This window comes from Nicotiana sylvestris, chromosome 12 (genome assembly GCF_000393655.2).
Source record: "Nicotiana sylvestris chromosome 12, ASM39365v2, whole genome shotgun sequence".
Lineage (NCBI taxonomy): Eukaryota > Viridiplantae > Streptophyta > Magnoliopsida > Solanales > Solanaceae > Nicotiana > Nicotiana sylvestris.
The window spans coordinates 90,088,791-90,107,937 of NC_091068.1; the positions used below are offsets into that span (position 1 = coordinate 90,088,791).

The window sequence follows — 19,147 nt, forward strand, 5'->3', positions numbered from 1 at the left end:
GACATATAATATACTTACAAAATTGTGTTAAAGTTGTATTATAGTTGTATGTAAATTGTATTTTAGTTGTATTATGTTGTAGTTATATATTTTCGTTATTTGAATGTTGTATGAAGTTGAAAATAGTTGTATACTGTATGAATTATTGTATGAAATTTGTATTTAAGTAATAAATATTATCTTTTTACATAAAGTTGTTGATATGTATCAAAATTGTATAAAGAGAGAAAGCTTTGATTGGAATTTTAGAGAGGAAGAAGAACACACCACATACAAAAAATATAAATCAGATACAAAATACATACAAAAGACATATTGTATAAATTTTGTATGAAAATTGTATTTAAGTTGTATGATGTTGTAGATGTATTTAACTGAGTAAAAATAATGTATGAAAATTATAGATAAATTGGAAATATGTTGTATAATATATAATTACTTGTATAAAATTTATTTTAGTTTATATATTATTGTATATGTATCAAATTTGTACGAAAATTTATTTTTAATTTGTATGTTGTCGTACCATACAAATCTATCACTATCGAATTTTTATTGATGTTGTCGGTGCTACATCGACGGAGATAGAGGCATTGAACATTTTACTTAATTTCGACTTACGTGTTCAGCCACTTAAACCACTTTTAAACCCAGAAAATAGTCAACAAATCGCACACTTTTACACCTAAAACCAAGCCCAAAACTATCCATCAACAGCCGCAAAAATCTGCTCGGAAACAGTCTAAAGAGCTTACAAAAACCATGAAAATCAGTTGAAATGACCTTTAAAACGCAGTTGAAAAACAACATTTTTCAATATTTTTCTACTTTAATAAAAAAAGAAAATGATGTAACTAAATTCCCTAATTTAAGGCACTAGTAATGGATTGTGTATATAGAGAGAGAGAGAGAATAGGGAAAGAGGAGAGAATTGAAAAAAAGAAAAATGGTGTAACTAAATCCCCTAACTTAAGGCACTAATGATGGAATGTATATATATAATTTGTAAGTAATTCTTGTTTAGGGCGGATAATATATAAAATTAGGAAATCCCTAAACAAAATATCTTTTGGACTTAACCCACTTTGCCGTAAAGCCACTATATATATATATGACCAACTTAGTTCTTGTGTTCTCAAATTGAGAGGTGGCTATTTTTGGTGACTTGAGGGAGAAGAAGACATTGTTCTTTGCTCCATAAAATTTTGCTCCAGGCTGTCCTCTTCTTGTAGCGATTCTTGATTCGTTAACCGTTTGATCGTACTCAAATTTGGACCGGAGATTCTCAATATCCTGTTCTTTGATTTGAACGGTGAAGATCAGATTTTGCTATCTGGAACTTCCCAAAACTGGACGTGAACAGTAGCCCTGTTTCGGGTGATTTCTCTCCTTTTCGTTTCAAGAATATATTTGCTTATATCATTTCTTACTTGTCCAAGAGCCACAGGAATCAATACTCCAAAAGACGTCGAAGCACTTCAAAACTTTATCTACAAGCAATTGGACCTACAGAATGAAGCCATACCCAAAAAAGTAAAAACATAGTCCTAGGTGCTAAACCAATTTATTAACATAGAGAAAAATAGAAAACAGTCAAAACCACAACTTGTTTTGCTAAGGATGTTAAGCTAGAATATTCGAATAAATTATACCCTAAACCTGAAAGATGGTAATCTGAATGGTCCTTCAATCACTAGAAAAATCTTCATAACTCAAGCCTTCTGATATATTATCCAACCCGTTAATGTCTGCCAAAAAATAGGAACAGATATAAGTACTGGTACACTAAGCTGAAGAATTCAATGTTACATGCCACACAACTACCTTGATGTTCTGCCCTACCCTGAGGGTCCAAAAAATTGCTAGTATCTGTTGCAAGGAACGCTGATCCAGAGTAGCCCTCTAGAATATCTGTATAGAACAGAAAGTCAAAACATATAAACAATGTAAAAGTGAGCAAGATATTAATCCAGAAGAGAAGACAGGCACAAACCAGAACTGTTAGTAAAATCAGCTGTTAAGTCCGACAAACTGAAGTTTCGAGGAATCTGTCCCAAGAAACCAAAGGAAGAAGTATCAGCACCCAAGCCGTTTCCATTCAGAGCTTGTGAATTTGACCCTACATTGCTGAAAGGTGGAACAGATGGATCCCCAATTCCAGGACGAGCCTCCAGGACATTGCTGTCACTACCATATAGGAAGCACGAGTCGCCTGAATAACCAACTGATTTGATCATCCCATCATTTGGTCCTTGCATCATTCCGAGGTTTGAGCTTTGAGACAATAGCATGCTTGGTGATACATCAAATCTTCTTGCATGAGCAGAAACATCGATAGCAGCTTGCACATATGATTGGACTGGGGATGCACCATTTGTGTAAATATGAGGTGAATTGCCATTAATAGTCTGGTGCATGTTCTCAAGCTGTACATTTTGCCCAGCATGCTCTGTTGCTTCCCATGTTGGGTTCTGTGGTACTGTCAATATGATGAAATTACGCATCGTTAAACAATAAAATAGGTATACAAATGTATAGGACGTGTTTAATTTCGCGTTGCGATGTACAATCCATGTTGAATCCGGACAAACATAAAAAGGGAAAGCTAAAATAATACAAATATGATACGTCTCTCAAGTTTGACATGAAACTAAAGCAAACAATCCAAAAGGAAAACAGAAGTGGATAGTTCGTTTATCCAAGACTGGAGTTTGTCTTCCCGAAACAAGAGCAGTAAACATGATGTTCTCAACCAAGCACCATTTGAACTCTCATTAGATGTCCTTCAAACTTCTAGTGCAGCAGAGGAGTCAGACTATGACTCCAGCACCAGTTGATTCACCACCCGTCCAGCCAGCTCGGGGTGGAGCCCAGTCAGCTAGAGGTCGCTCTAAAGAGGGAGGCCGATCAGGTGGCGGTCAGGCCCGATTCTATGCCCTTCCTGCCAGACCAGATGCCATTGCCTCGATGCAGTGATCACAAGTATTGTCTCAGTGTGCCACAGGGAAGCTTCTATATTATTTGACCCTGGTTCCACGTATTCATATGTTTCATTTTATTTTGCTAGTTATCTGGATATGCCCCGTGAGTCCTTAACTTTATCTGTTCGTGTATCTACACCAGTGGGCGATACTATTATTGTGGACCATGTGTATCGGTCGTGTGTGGTAACTATTGGGGAACTAGAGACCAGAGTTGATCTCCTGTTACTCAGTATGGTTGATTTTGATGTGATTTTGGATATGGATTGGTTGTCTCCATGTCATGCTATCCTGGACTGTCATGCAAAAACTGTGACGTTGGAGATGCCGGGATTTTCCAAGGTCGAGTGGAAAGGTTCTCTAGAATATGTTCCAAACAGAGCAATTTCTTACTTAAAGGCCCAACGAATGGTTGGGAAGGGATATCTATCATATTTGGCTTTTATAAGAGATGTTGATGTGGACACTCCTACTATTGATTCTGTACCAGTAGTCTGAGACTTCCTGGATGTGTTTCCTACAGATTTGTCGGGTATGCCACCAGACAGAGATATTGATTTCGGTATTGATTTGGTACCGGGCACTCAGCCCATTTCTATTCCACCATATCGTATGGCCCCAACAGAATTGAAAGAATTAAAAGAACTACAAGAGTTGCTTGATAAGGGTTTCATTCGGCCCAGTATATCACCGTGGGGTGCTCCGGTCTTGTTTGCAAGGAAGAAAGATGGCTCCATGCGCATGTGTATTGATTATCGACAGCTGAACAAGGTTACAGTGAAGAACAGGTACCCATTGCCTCGTATTGATGACCTATTTGATTAGCTACAGGGTGCTAAGGTATTTTCAAAAATTGATTTGCGGTCTGGCTATCATCAGTTGAAAATTCGGGATTCAGATATTCTAAAGACGACATTCAGGACTCGTTATGGCCACTATGAATTTCTTGTAATGTCTTTTGGGCTGACCAATGCCCCAGCAGCATTTATGCACTTGATGAATAGTGTATTCCAGTCGTATCTTGATTTATTTGTTGTGGTATTTATTGATGATATCCTGGTGGACTCACGTAGCCATGAGTAACATGCACAACACTTGGGTATTGTATTACAGAGGCCAAGGGAGGAGAAACTTTATGCCAAATTCTGTAAGTGTAAGTTCTGGCTTAGTTCTGTGGCATTCTTGGGACACCTAGTGTCTAGTGAAGGAATCAAGGTGGATCCGAAGAAGATAGAGGCAGTTCAGAGTTGGCCTAGGCCATCCTCAACTACAGAGATTCAGAGTTTTCTTGGCTTGGCAGGGTATTATCGCCGATTTGTACAGGGTTTCTCTTCTATTGTTGCACCTATGACCAGATTGACCTAGAAGGGTGCGCCGTTCAGATGGTCCGAGGAGTGTGAGGAGAGCTTCCAAAAGCTCAAGACAGCTTTGACTACTGCTACAGTATTGGTTTTGCCTACAGGTTCCGGTTCTTATACCGTGTATTGTGATGCATCACGTACTGATCTCGGAGCGGTGTTGATGCAAGACGGTAGGGTGATTGCCTCCGCGTCCAGACAGCTGAAAGTGCATGAGAAGAATTATCCTATTCATGCCTTGAAGATTTGGCGGCATTATTTGTATGGTGTCCATTGTGAGGTCTATACTGACCATCGGAGTCTACAACATCTGTTCAAACAGAAGGATCTCAATTTACGACAGCGGAGGTGGTTAGAGTTACTTAAGGATTATGATCACTATTTTGTATCATCCGGAAAAGACCAATGTCGTTGCCGATGCATTGAGTCGAAAGGCAGAGAGTTTGGGCAGTTTAGCATATCTGTCGGTAGCAGAGAGGCTATTAGCATTGGAGCTTCAGGCCTTAGCCAATCAGTTCGTGAGATTAGATATTTCGGAGCCTAGTCGGGTTCTAGCTTGTGTGGTTTCTCGGTCTTTCTTATATGACTGCATCAGAGAGAGCCAGTACAATGATCCCCATTTACTAGTCTTGAAGGACACAGTTCAGCACGGCGATGCCAAGGATGTTAGTATCGGAGATGATGGTGTGTTGAGGATGCAGGGTCGAATTTGTGTTCCAAATGTAGATGGGTTACGTGAATTGATTCTTGAAGAAGCCCACCGTTCGCGGTATTCTATTCATCCGGGTGCCACAAAGATGTACCAGGATTTGAGGCAGCATTATTGGTGGAGAAAAAATGAAGAAAGACATAGTTGGGTTTGTAGCTCGGTGTTTAAATTGTCAACAGGTAAAGTATGAGCATCAGAGACCGGGCGGACTACTTCAGAGACTTGATATTCCAGAGTGGAAGTGGGAGCGTATTACCATGGACTTTGTAGTGGGGCTTCCACGGACTTCAAGGAAATTTGATGTCATCTGGGTGATTGTGGATAGATTGACCAATAGCCTGTTTGGCCAAGCTTATTTTTGGCCAAAAGTGCTTTTTTTTGCCAAAAGCACTTTTGGCCTCAATTTGAGGTGTTTGGCCAAGCTTCTGGAAGGGAAAAAAGTACTTTTGAGGAGAAGCAGAAGCAGTTTTGGAGAAGCAGAAAAAAGTAGCTTCTCTCCAAAAGCACTTTTTTGAGAAGCACTTTTGAGAAAAATACACTTAGAAGCAGTTTTTTAAAGCTTGGCCAAACACTAATTGCTGCTCAGAAATGCTTTTCAAACTAATTAGCCAAACACAAACTGCTTCTCACCAAAAGTACTTTTGAGAAAAGCACTTTTGAAAAAAAGCACTTCTCAAAATAGGCTGATTTTTGCAGCTTGGCCAAACGGGCTACAAGTCCGCACATTTTATTCCAGTTGGCACTACTTATTCTTCGGAGCGGTTAGCGGAAATCTATATCCGCGAGATTGTTCGCCTTCATGGTGTGCCAGTGTCTATTATTTCAGATAGGGGCACACAATTTACATCACAATTTTGGAGGGCAGTGCAGCGAGAGCTAGGTACAACTAAGTACATCATTTCACCCTCAGACGGACGGGCAGTCCGAGCGCACTATTCAGATATTGGAGGATATGCTACGTGCTTGTGTCGTTGATTTTGGGGTTCTTGGGATCAGTTCCTACCGCTAGCGGAGTTTGTTTATAATAACAGCTACCAGCATTCAGATGGCTCCGTTTGAGGCTTTACATGGGAGACGGTGTCGGTCTCCGGTGGGTTGGTTTGAGCCGGGTGAGGCTAGGCTATTGGGTACTGACTTGGTTCAGGATGCCTTGGACAAGGCTAAATTAATTCAGGAGCGGCTTCGCACGGCCCAGTCCAGACAGAAGAGTTATGCCGACAGGAAGGTCCGTGATGTGTCTTACATGGTTGGGGAGAAGGTTCTGCTAAAGGTTTCGCCTATGAAGGGCGTTATGAGATTCGGGAAGAAGGGCAAGTTGAGTCCTAGGTATATTGGACCTTTTGAAATACTTAAAAGGATCGGAGAGGTGGCCTATGAACTTGCTTTGCCACCTAGCCTATTGGGTGTTCATCCAGTATTTCATGTATCTATGCTCCGGAATTATATTGGGGATCCGTCCCATGTTTTGGATTTCAGTACAGTTCAATTGGATGGTAATTTGACTTGTGATGTAGAGCCAGTGGCAATCTTAGATCGGTAGGTTCGAAAGTTGAGGTCAAAGAACATAGCTTCAGTGAAAGTGCAGTGGAGAGACCAGCCAGTCGGAGAGGCTACTTGGGAGACTGAACAGGAGATGCGGAGCAAATATCCACACCTATTTGAGACTCCAGGTATTTGTCTAGACCCGTTCGAGGACGAACGTTTGTATTAGAGGGGGAGGATGTAACGACCCGGCCGGTCGTTTTGAATAGTACAGTCCTTTTTTCCCTATTTACTACTAAATTCATGCTTTAGAGTTGATATATGACTCGCCGGGGTAATTGGTTCGGGTCCGGTGAGATTTTGAAATGAATTGAGACACTTAGTCTTCGAGAAGAAAGCTTAAGTTGGATAAATTGATCGGAAGGTGAAATATGTGTAAATGACCCCGAAATGGATTTTTGATGATTCCAATATTTCCGTATGGTGATTTCGGGCTTAGGAGTGTGTCCGAATATTTATTTCGAGGTCCGTAGCTAAAATAGACTTGAAATGGCAAAAATAAGATATTTAAGTTTGGAAGTTTGACCTGGGGGTTGACATTTTGATATCGGGGTCGGAATCTAGTTCTGAAAATTTTCATAGCTTCGTTATATCATTTATGACTTGTGTGCAAAATTTGAAGTCAATCGGACTTGATTTGATAGGTTTTTGCATCGAATATAGAAGTTGGACGCTCTTAGTTCATTAGGCTTGAATTGGGGTGTGATTCGCGGTTTTAGCATTATTTGATGTGATTTGAGGTTTCGACTAAGTTCGTATGATGTTTTAGGACTTGTTGGTGTATTTTGTTGAGGTCCCGAGGGCCTCGGGTGGATTTCGGAAGGTTAACGGATCAATTCGGACTTGAATTTAACTGCAGAAATTTTCTGGGCAACTTCTGCATTTTTCGCACGTGTGAACAATGACCGCACCTGCGTGTACAGTAGCCGTATACAGTAGCGTGAACAATATCCGTGTACAGTAGCGTGAACAACAAACACGACAATTCTGGACAGTTTTAAGTCCAGCAGTCCAGTTTTTGGTCATATTTTTTTACTGCCAAGCTCGGGTTTTGGGCAATTTTGAGCGAGAAATCACGGAAATTCTTGAGGTAAGTCCCTTGTGATCCTTGTTAGTCAATATTATTGAATTATCATTGAATATCTCGGCTAGATTACGTGTTTTTGAGGTGTAAATCGGGAATTTGAGCCTAAAGATTTGAAAATAAGATTGATGATTTGGAGGCCGAATTTTTGTCGGATTTTGGTAAAATTTGTATGGTTCGACTCGTGGTTGGATGGGGGTTCATATTCCGTGATTGTTTTCGGGTTCCGAGACGTGGCCCCCACAGGCGAATATTTAGTGCAATTTCGGATTTTTAGTGAAAAATGTAGAATTTCATATGGAATTAATTCCTATAATTTTTATTGATTTAATCGAATTATTGTGGCTAGATTCGAGGCATTCGGAGGTCGATTTGAGAGGAAAAGGCATTGCGGAGTAGGATTTTGCTCGAATTGAGGTAAGTAACAGTTATAAATTTGATCCTGAGGGTATGAAACCCAGGACATTGTGTCGTATGACTATTTTGGAGGTGACGCACATGCTAGGTGACGGGCGCGTGGGCGTACACCGTTAGGGATTGTGACTTGGTCCGTCATGTAGCAACTATAAAGTTGTGTATTTGACTGAAACTATATGATACTTATGTGTTTTGGAAAGAGTTTCTATAAATGGGGTTGAATGCCAAGTTTGGGCCTTGTGCCAGAACTGTTTGGACCCTTAGGGGTCTTTTACTTATTATCCCCTCACTGTTCTGATTGAAAATCTATATTCAGTCATGCTATACTTACTGATTTCATAATTCAGTCTTTATTACTCTGTTTTTGAAACATATGAAATGTTGTTTTGGGCTAAGCATCTCGTTTTACTGATAGCCCGAGTGGCTTGAGAGGTTTATGATTGAGTGAGGTCGAGGGCCTGATCTATGAGGATATTTATGGGATCGGGTTGCACGCCGCAGCATGTTGTTATTGATTTATGATTGAGTGAGGCCGAGGGCCTGAGTGATTGATGCCACGAGGTGGTTTGTTATAGCGCGTGGGCTGTAGGAGCCCCTCCGGAGTCTGTACACCCCCAGTGAGCGCAGGTACCTACTGAGTGCGACTGCTGAGTGCGAGTGCCGAGTGCCGAGCGATTGGGAGGAATGAGTGACTGTGAGGTTGGAGTGAATGGGAGGACAGAGTGACTGTTATTCTGAGAGAAAGCATTGGCTACATTATTGTTGCATCGTAGCTGCCATATATCACTGTTTTGAAAATTATTGAAGGATATTATTTACTGCTCAGTCAAATTTGATATGAAATTACTGTTTGGGCCTAAATTACTGCAATCGAAAGTATGCCTAATCCTATTTGAAAGTTATTGAGATAACTCTATTGTATAGCCTGTCACTACTTCTCAGTTCCTTATTTATTTCTGTTACTTACTGAGTTGGTGTACTCACGTTACCCCCTGTACCTCGTGTACAGATCCAGGCACTTCTGGTCACGGCGGTTGTTGATTGAGGAGTCAGACTCAGGAAACTATTGAGGTAGTTGTATGGCGTTCGCTGACCTTGACTCTCCTTTCCTTTCATATTGTACTGTTCTATATTTTCAGACAGTGTTTTATCAGTCGGATGTTATTATCATTTAGATGCTCATGCACTCAGTGACACTGGGTTTTGGGGATAGATTGTTTAGTACTTTTGGAGTTATATTCTGTTCTAAAAAGTTTTATTTAATATTAACTGCTTTCGCCTTTATTTAAAAAGTTCTTCTGTGTTGAGATGTTGAGTTGAGGCTTGCTTAGTACCACGATAGGCGTCATCACAACAGGTGAGATTTTAGGTCGTGACAAGTTGCTATTAACAATCCTTGTTAGAATTATACTTCATAAAACAATAAGATAAAAGAAAAAATTTCCATATACACTTCCTAATCAGGTAGACAGCTTTCTTTACAATCCATAATAAAAGTGTGGAGCTTGATGATGGGCTATTCCCTACCTTTGCGCTTAGCCATATGTCCAACAAGAGTTATCACAAGTGAATTTATTGTAACTAACAGCACAACCTGCTTTATAATGTTCATCAAAAAATCTGTCTTTCGATTTTGTATAATGCTAGTCAATCAAATGCAGGAACTTACCCAATATACATGATTAATACCAAATACACCATTACAGGTGATGGGGTTCCCTTTTCTTATTTTTTTTCTTTCCATTTTTCTCCATTGGAGGGGGAGCAAGATGTGGTAGCAGATAAAGCGCGGAAACAGAATATTTACTCATGACTTTAGCCACATGTGAGTTTAATTTAAATGGTTAAACCAGATTTTTCTACATTTGGAATGTCAAAGTGGTGAAGTACCAAAACTGACTTTTAACAAATAAGCAGCACAAAGTATTGCTTCACATTTCGTGTTTCACAAAAGAAGCAGATAGCAGTAGATTGCCATTTTATGATTAAGCCAGTATGTATTGCCACAGCTTCATCGCTTCAAATGACCAACTACTGGATAACCTTACAAATCACTTCGAGGCTCCAAAATTAATCACACCAGCGACAAGGAGTGAATGATATATAAACTGCATCTTGAGGGGCTCGTTTGAAATATTTGTAAGTATATATTAGTTAAAAGTTTTTATTAGTTTCTTTTTTTTTTTTTATAACCAAGTAATCTCTTATGAGTTAGTTCGCGCAATCTCAGTTGGCTCACAGGTTGAAACTTGGGGAGTATGGGTCCATCCCTCTACCATGGTCCCTCTTAAATACTAGGCTTTTTGCCGATGGTAGAGTTCGAACTCGTGGAGAACCTATCCATACATACCCTGTTGTGTCCTAACAACCGAACCAAAACCATCCGGGCTAGATATGAAAATAGTATGTATCAATTAAGAAGATTTATGCCCGTAATATCTTTTCACATTTTGGTCTAAGTAAATGTTACTTAAGACCCAATATCTTACTTAAGGCCCAATATATTGAGGGATAATCAAGCTGAACACTCCTAAAAATGTCTCATTCCTTTATCATTCAACAGTTTTTAAATTTGGAAACAAACCCAAGGGCATCAAGTTAAAGTACTTGTGAATATAAGAACTAAAACTGTAAAAGCCTAGAAATGTACATTATCACTTAACCGTAAGTCCAAAGATCAGTAATGTTGTCCTAATAAGATGGGATGTCAATAATGTATTCAGGTGATTGAAGGATCTATCAACTTCATTAACTTCCAGATGGAAAACATTGGATACATATCCAAAGATTTTGCAAGGAAAGATTTTGAGACTGCTAATATGATGCTGTGGAGAAAGCCAAAATTTCATTTATAGCTCCCTCTATTTCTATCAAACTTTTACTCAATTTCACATATGAAGATCCAGAAACTAATTTTATCATATCACCAACTTTGACAAATGCCCACAGTCTCATATTGAAAACACAACCACAGCGCCCAAAGACAGATCCCTCTCGGATGTTTTTTCTGATAAAATCCTTCCCACAACTATCCATATGATTTACATTTCATCTTCCACTTCAAAAGCCTCAGACCTTTCCTTTGACTATCCAACCCAGAATCATAATAGGGCAATTGTATGAAAAATTAAAGCAAGGAAGCTGAAAACTGGAAAAGGGTGGGGATCTATGACAAATTTCACTATGGAAAAGAAGAATGATAGCAGAAAATTATTTCCAAGAAGACCAATAGGGATCTATGATATTCATGTCTTACCTGGTTGAATCTGAGATCCATTAGAAATGGGGACGGATCCAGTTGCATACATCTGCATTGCCTCGACCTGTCTCTGAAGCAAGTCATTGAATTTCTGAATTTGATCCTTCACTATCAACCTCAAATAATAAGCCCTGAAAAACTCCTGGTTTTCTTCTTCAAGCTTTTGCCAAACTGGAAAAGAGATCAGGATGTCAAATATCTTCCAGTAGACACACATGGAGCACATAGATCACAACCAGATACTTGAGATAAGAAAGGCCAAGCAGAGTCTGAAAGAAATTCTACAAATAATCTCAGATATTTTCATCTCTATCAGAATTAAGCTTAAATATTTGATTTTCGATAGGTAACTAATACTTCTCCGAAATATAAGTAGGGAGGAAACGCCTTCCATAAAAAGGGAAATGATTGCTATTCTTATTGATATTGATCAATGCGGGCGGCGAGGTCCTCGTTCCGGAATTAGAGCAACCTCTCCTTCCTGATATCCAAAGGAGGGTAGAGCTTCAACAGCGATTGTCCGGGTTGTACTCTAGAGGTAATGCTATACTCCATTCTTCCTCCCAGCTTCCTTTCTATTCTCACTCTCATCCGACTAACACCCCATAGATCAGATCGTGAACTCTTTCAGACCCTTAGTTTCACTTGGTTGGGGCAGAGTTTCAGCCTGCCTTCCACCGAATATAAAAAACCTTAGAGCTGCACAACATCCTTATGCACCCATTTCACATGTTAGGCGTAGCTGGTGTATTCGGCGGCTCCCTATTCAGTGCTATGCATGGTTCCTTGGTAACTTCTAGTTTGATCAGGGAAACCACAGAAAATGAATCTGCTAATGAAGGTTACAGATTCGGTCAAGAGGAAGAAACTTATAACATCGTAGCCGCTCATGGTTATTTTGGCCGATTGATCTTCCAATATGCTAGTTAATTCCTATAATAATGCTCATAAGAGGTCAATTTTTCTAAATTATTTCCTCACGGGTCTTCCAAATTCAGTAATTTTTATGAAACTTGAGAGTACAGATAAATATGTTACTCTGCAAAAAGAGCAGAATGGTAAGAGAGAGAGTATGCACCAAGTTCGGTGAAATCAGGCTCAATCTTTGCCTGATGTAAGAGGGTGTTAACAACTTCCTTCTGGTTCATGTAAAGCTGTAAACATCTTTCTATGAGATTTTGCACCTGAAATCAAAGAAGGTCAGTGTTAGGAGAGTAAAGCTTGTGCAATGCAAGCAATTTTAAAATACGAAAGAACTAAATTTGAACTCCAAGTCATTATTAGTAAGAATGAACCATATCAGAACCAAGAAGCCCATTTCCTAGAAGGTCCACCAGAAGATTGTAATGCTGTTCTTTATGATAATTCCCCATGGAACTTGGACAACATGTGAAATAGCATACAGGTCCATAAGAATATTACAGTATTCTCCTCTATGATAATCTAATTTAACCAGGGGCGGAGGTAGGGTATTCTTTATGGGTTCGGCCGAACCCACTAGCTTTTGCGTAGACCCTTTATTTGTATTAGAAAATCTATTAAATTTGTATTAATATATAATTGTGAACCCAGTAACTAAAACATGCTATGGATTCGGTGTCAAGTTAGAACCCACAAACTTCAAATCCTAGTTCCGCCTCTGAATATAACCCTTCAATATATAACCCTTCAAACAGGAAAGAGAACTCCATAGTTCCTTTTTCCTCCCTAATGCTCTGTGACTCATATAACTACTGGAGACCGATAAATAAGCTAGATGTTATGGTTCTAAATATAGACTCTAGCAGTGATGATCTGTCACCTAACCTATGACCACAATTAAAGGTAACACAAAATAAATGGACAAAACTGGGAATCAGGCTAAATTAAAGGAAGACAATTTTCAAACAACAATCTTGCTTGTTCCAAATAACAGCCTTGCTTGCATATTCTGGTATTTGCTTTAATTGAAATATACATTCTTGTTTTACAGAGTTAGGCAACAATTCTTGTGGGAGTGAAGTATCTTTTGCCTTGAAGTAACTTAGAGAGTGGTAAGTATCAAAAATTATATATAAAGATTATCAAATTATTCACAACTCAATCAAGTACGTGCTCTATATGCTCAAAGAAAAATGTGTGCTCTATCTCTTTCCATTTGATTCAGGCATCCTAAAATGATTCATACAGAAAAAAATGGGAAAGCCAATGTTATGATTGTAGCTCGATGCTTACCAGTTGTATATCTTCACGTGAGACTTTCTTAACCTCCCCACTAGACATTTTTCAATCTTCCAATGCCAAATACGCTCAGCAGAAACTCGACGCAATTCCTGTTGACAAGCCCCGGTAAAGGAAAAATCCACTACAATTGATATCACCTGATAAGATATGTAACTTCTAGATAATTAGGATGTAGTCACCAAAACACCCTAAAAGGTAAATTTAAACGAATACACAGAGAAGCTAGTAATACACATACAAAAGACACAACACTATGGCATCAAGCAAAACCACAGCAAAATGCAGGTAGTAGAGTTTGAGGAGAAATATCTAAATGCACGTGAACATACATGTTAAGAATATCGTAGTTATATGATATATCGCAATATCAATTAGGGAGATTCATTATCAGTTAGGGTCAATTAAGAAGATGCTTTGCTTGTAATTATGTACTCAGTAAATTCCTTCTATTTTAGGAAAATACTGTACATCAATGTTTAAACTGTTATTAGCTTGATGGCACAATCAAGCTGAAATATTTCCAAAACATCTCTCTTTTCTCTGCATGGTACCAGAGACAGGATTTTAATTCCATCTGTGTAACTTCAATTTTTCCTATGTTCTACTGCAAAGGGAAAGAAAACGAGAGAGAGGTGACTACAAAATCAAATTGTGAGAAATACTTTTCTAGTCAATCTCGTATCCTACAATTACTGCTGTTAAATTGCACGGCAGAAGTAATCATGTCTCTTCAGAAGTTCCAGTACAGTTATGGTTCACAAGTCAAGGATATGATGACCACCTGATCAACCACATGGATTAAAGTAGACGCAAGACCGTAGTTTGCTATGGCATTCTCTTGACCCCCAAGCACAAATTGTCACGACCCCAGTTCGCCCTCCGTGAACCATCGTAATGGCACCTAGTCTCTACCTAAATTGCGGAAGAAAACCAAAATTTGCGGAAGTAAAACAATTTAAAACAGTAATAAAGTAATAACAGTGTTTAAATGTGCCGCTCGGCTTACACCGTATTTAACTCTCAATACCAAAACATAAATCCAAGACCCGGAAACCCACGAATCACAAGCTAAGAAGTACTACATAGCTCTAACTCCGGAATGTCTAACAAGAACAGAAAATACAGAAGGGCTAAGTACTAAAAAGCAGGAATAGAGAGGGACTTCTCGGTCTGCGGACGCGCCAGATGTACCTCGAAGTCTCTAGAGTAGTCGCCTCCCTCAAGGATGGTAGGCTTGAGTAGCGGCACCTGGATCTGCACATGAAAAACATGCGCAGAAAAGGCATGAGTACACTACAGCGGTACTCAGTAAGTGCCAAGCTAACCTCGGTCGGGTAGTGACGAGGAAGGTCAGGGCCCTACTAAGATTAAATAAATATAAAAATAACCGGATAAGATAAGCAGTAAAATTGAGAATCTACAGTAAGAATCTATACAGGATAATAAGGGTACAATAACGGAAACAGGGATAAAGGCAAAGCACAAGGAAGTACTAGTCATAACAAGGATGATAACGGGGGATCTCTTGGTATCCCGAGGATCTTTAGGTATCCTTTATATATACAAAAGGGATCTCTTGGTATCCTCAATATATGCTAGAGATCTCTTGGTATCCTCAATATATGCTAGGGATCTCTTGGTATCCTCAATATACGTGCCAGGGATCTCTTGGTATTCCGCACCTCAGTCCAGATTATAAATACGTACAGGGGATCTCCCGGGATGCCGTCCCGTAGTCCCAAATTAAAAACACACAGTAGCAACACAAGAATACTCAATAAATGCTAAATTTCGTACTAAGTAAACAGATAATTCTAGCCTAACATGCTTCACGTAATGCAATTAAGGCAGTTTAAGCAAATAGGCAATTAAGTCATCTAAACATGCTTTTCTAAACTAACAACAGGCTAAATTCGCAAGTGGAATAAAACAGGAAAAAGGAACTCAATTGAAATACTTAAAGAAAAAACGGATTTTCAACAATTAGCTCAAGTACGCACTCGTCACCTCACGTACAAGGCATTTCAATTATTAAATATATCATATCCTAAGGGGAAGGTCCCCCACACAAGGTTAGGCAAGCCACTTACCTCGAACCGGCTCAAAATCAACCCGAAACCACGCTCTTGCCACGAGTACTCGACTCCAAATGGCCCAATTCTATTCAATTCAATTGCATAATGTAAATAACACTTCAAGTAACTGATTCTACAATTAAATTCTAAGCTAATAGGCGAAATTATGTAAAATGACCAAAATGCCCCTCGGGCCCACATCTCGGAATCGGATAAAATTTATAGTTTCAGAATCCACACACTCTCACGAGTCTAACCATACCAAAATTATCCAAATCCGATGTCAAATCCCCAATCAAAACTCAATTTCTTGGTCAAAGAACTTTTCCCCAATTTTCATACAAATTTCGAAATTAAAGGATGAATTCATGTTTAGATTAATGGGTTACAAGCAAAAAGGAGTCTAGAATCGTTACCCAATCGATATCTCTGAAAATCCCTCAAAATCACGCTCAAATCCGAGCTCCTAAGCTTAAGTTTTGATAAAAATGGCTAAACCCTCGATTTTTGAAATCTTATATCTGCCCAGGTAATTCCTTCTTCGCGAAAGCGGTCAAACCCTCGCATTCGCGAAGCACAAAATGACTTTGACTATTTTTCCTCTTACGCGATCGCGGCCAATACCTCGCGAACGCGATGCTTTGCACAGACAGGCCTTCGCGATCGCGTTCCACCTATCGCGAACGCGATGCATTAAATCTACTGAAACTCAGCCGCTCATTTTCTTATATGCAAACGCGACACCACCCACGCGAACGCGATGTACAAACACTTAGCACTTCGCGAACGAGGTGCCTTCCTCGCGAACGCGAAGGCTTAATTTTCACCTTCCTCAACTGACTCTTCGCGAACGCGAGGGCCCACTCGCGAACGCGAAGAGTAAAATTCCTCTGCAACACAATTTTTTTTACAACTTAAAATGATCCGTTGAGCATCCGAAACACACCTGAGGCCCCCGAGACCTCAACCAAACCTGCCAACCAACCCTAAAACATCATTCAAACTTGTTACAACCTTCGGAGCGCTCAAAACAACATCAAAACACTCATTTTTCATCGGATTCAAGCCTAAGAATTCCAAAAACTCTAAAAATACGCTTTTGATCAAAAAGTCTATCAAACCTCGTCTGAATGACCTGAAATTTTGCACACACGTCACATTCAACACTACATAGCTACTCAAACTTCCGGAATTCCATTCCGACCCTCGGATCAAAATCACACTATCGGACCGGAAACTTCAAAAATTCAACTTTCGGCATTTCAAGCCAAAATTAGTTATGGACCTCCGAAACACAATCCGAACACGCTCCTAACCCCGAAATCACCCAACGAAGCTAACGGAACCATCGGATTTCCATTCTGATGCCGTCTTCACACTGTCCGACTACGGCCAACTTTCCAACACTTAAGCTCTCATTTAGGGACTAAGTGTCTCATAACTCTCCAAAACTCAAAACCGAACATCCCGACAAATTAAAATAGTAGAAATAAACTCGGGGAAAGAAGTTAATAGGGGATCGGGGCATAAATTCTTAAGATGACCGGCCGGGTCGTCACACAAATCAATTTCATTCATGAAAAACCAGTTGTAAGATATGGACTATGTCTGAAGCTTTGCATGCAGATTACTCTTTTGCTAAGGAGAACTTGAATACGGATTATATTCAGCGTAGTTATGTGGTAGCGTATGGACCTTTCTTTATATCTTGTTGAATATAGTATGAGTTCTACATAAAGCAGTGGAAAGAGCTACAGCAAGTTGGATAATAAGAAAGATGGATGTCAGGAAAAGAGATGCACGGAAGGAAACTCCAGTATGTTGATGAATTGCAGAGAAACGAATAGAGGAACATGTAAAGGCATTGAAAGACAAATATGGAGAGGCAATAAGTCAAAAGGACATTTTGTTGATACTAAAGTTTGCAGCAAGATGGCGAGTAACGCTTCGGAGCTATGCAAGGAGAGAGCAGGCAAAGTAACAGAAGAAAGAGAAATTCCATGAGCCTAAATCATTCCCTTTAAAATATGCTAAGCTGCCAAGTGGTATGAAGCTTCAGCAGACCCCAGGGAGCAACGAACACTCATTATTCACCTCATAAAATCACTCCTCCAATATAAAAACTTAAACCATAAGTTACGGCAGAGCTAGGATGTCTTAATTTTGGGCAAGGTGTTGAGGGGCATGAAGAGAACCTTAAACACATTTTTTGAGATAGGCAAGAACTTGTCCATGTCAACAAAGATATGATAGGTGAAGCTCGTATAATATGTTAAATTAAAATACAATGTTTCGTTCATCTAGAAGTGATCTCTATGGGAGGCATGCTTCAACAGGAATCACACAAGGGTAGATTAGAAACCTTTTGCAAATGCCCGACTGTAACCCAGCAGATAAAGTACACCTCATTGGAGTAATTTGAACTTAACTCCATTACAAACCGTAGACTACTAGAACAAGAATAGCTTCTAGATATCTCTCAGAAACACTACATCTTCGCAATATTCTTTCAGCCTATAGCTTCATTTAGACAGGTATCTCCTTGTAGAATGTTAGGTATTCCTTTATATTATCATAACTTCATAAGGTACTTGCTTTGTGTTATGTATAGCATAACACAAAGAGAATCAAATGTAACAATCTTTTTAAAATAATTAACTTGGAAGTAATAACTATTCCAGGGATACCGAGAAGAGACACATAAACATAACGAGTGGCAGAGCAACAGCCAAAGAAGGGGGTTCAATAGGATCTCCTTCGCTCAATAATTATACTACGCAAAAAGGAAAAAATAAGTAATTTTTTCATATATATGTACACTTTTGAATTCTCTCGACTTAATTTAGGTCGCAAGTTCGAAATTTTTGAATCCCCTTGTTAAAATTCTTGGCTCTGCCACTGAACAGAACCACCATAACTCTATATGATCTATAAGGAAAACTATACATTTCAGAAAATGCAAAATAAACAACAATCAAATATTTCTCACCGTTTTCAAACATGTACAAACTACGCCTTAATCACAAAAGCAAGTCGGAATCAGCTTATTCTGCTGTGTGAATTGTTCACTGTGCATGTTGCTCAATTTACACCCGTGTCAGTCCAATATTAATGTAAATAACTTTTTTCTAGCATTAGAAGCTCTTTGAGTTATCAAATGTGTTGAGTTCAAGATATAAAGGGCAATCATTGGAAAGAAAAAGTCATAAGGAAACTTCACCTCTGTTACACTAATTAGTTTGCGGAATCACCAAAGCTAGAAGAAAATCGCCGGCGAAGACAAATCGGAAAAGCCGCCGGTGCCGGCACTCTGATTCTGTTCACCGCTTCCTCGTTTTTTCTCTTTTTCTGCAAAGTTGTTCGAAGAGATCACCGATGACGAGGTCCTTATACGGTGTCTATTTTCTCATATCGTTGTCACTGGGACCCCACTATTTTTGTAAAATTATGAATTGACCCCGGATGCAAAATAGAAACAGTTAAGACAGTTACCTCTCCT

At 39.3% G+C, this 19,147-nt stretch overlaps 1 protein-coding gene across 7 annotated transcripts; it reads right to left on the minus strand.

The window, feature by feature from the left end:
- Positions 1-769: 769 nt before the first annotated feature.
- LOC104247479 (uncharacterized) lies at positions 770-19,008 on the minus strand. 7 transcript variants are annotated; one of them, XM_070165184.1, is made up of 10 exons: positions 18,869-19,008; positions 14,765-14,827; positions 14,355-14,485; positions 13,565-13,710; positions 12,429-12,534; positions 11,348-11,521; positions 1,994-2,479; positions 1,825-1,911; positions 1,653-1,748; positions 770-1,506 (listed from the first exon to the last, which is right to left on the minus strand). In XM_070165184.1, exons 4-9 carry the CDS (start codon positions 13,610-13,612, stop codon positions 1,687-1,689), a joined length of 963 nt encoding a protein of 320 aa, XP_070021285.1. In that variant the 5' UTR covers positions 13,613-13,710; positions 14,355-14,485; positions 14,765-14,827; positions 18,869-19,008; the 3' UTR covers positions 770-1,506; positions 1,653-1,686. The 7 variants fall into 7 exon arrangements, with proteins under 7 accessions (XP_070021285.1, XP_070021284.1, XP_070021283.1 ...); XM_070165183.1 differs by lacking the exon at positions 14,355-14,485 and adding an exon at positions 15,664-15,733; XM_070165182.1 differs by lacking the exon at positions 14,355-14,485.
- Positions 19,009-19,147: the final 139 nt, after the last annotated feature.

What these genes read in the sequence shown, in the direction of transcription:
- LOC104247479 (XM_009803503.2), bottom strand. Translation starts at nt 13,612, where the DNA reads ATGTCTAGTGGGGAGGTTAAGAAAGTCTCACGTGAAGATATACAACTG. An exon ending in CACGTGAAGATATACAACTG is followed by an intron (nt 12,535 to 13,564) that starts GTAAGCATCGAG and finishes CTTTGATTTCAG; the next exon opens with GTGCAAAATCTCATAGAAAG. An exon ending in TGATTTTACTAACAGTTCTG is followed by an intron (nt 1,912 to 1,993) that starts GTTTGTGCCTGT and finishes TGTTCTATACAG; the next exon opens with ATATTCTAGAGGGCTACTCT.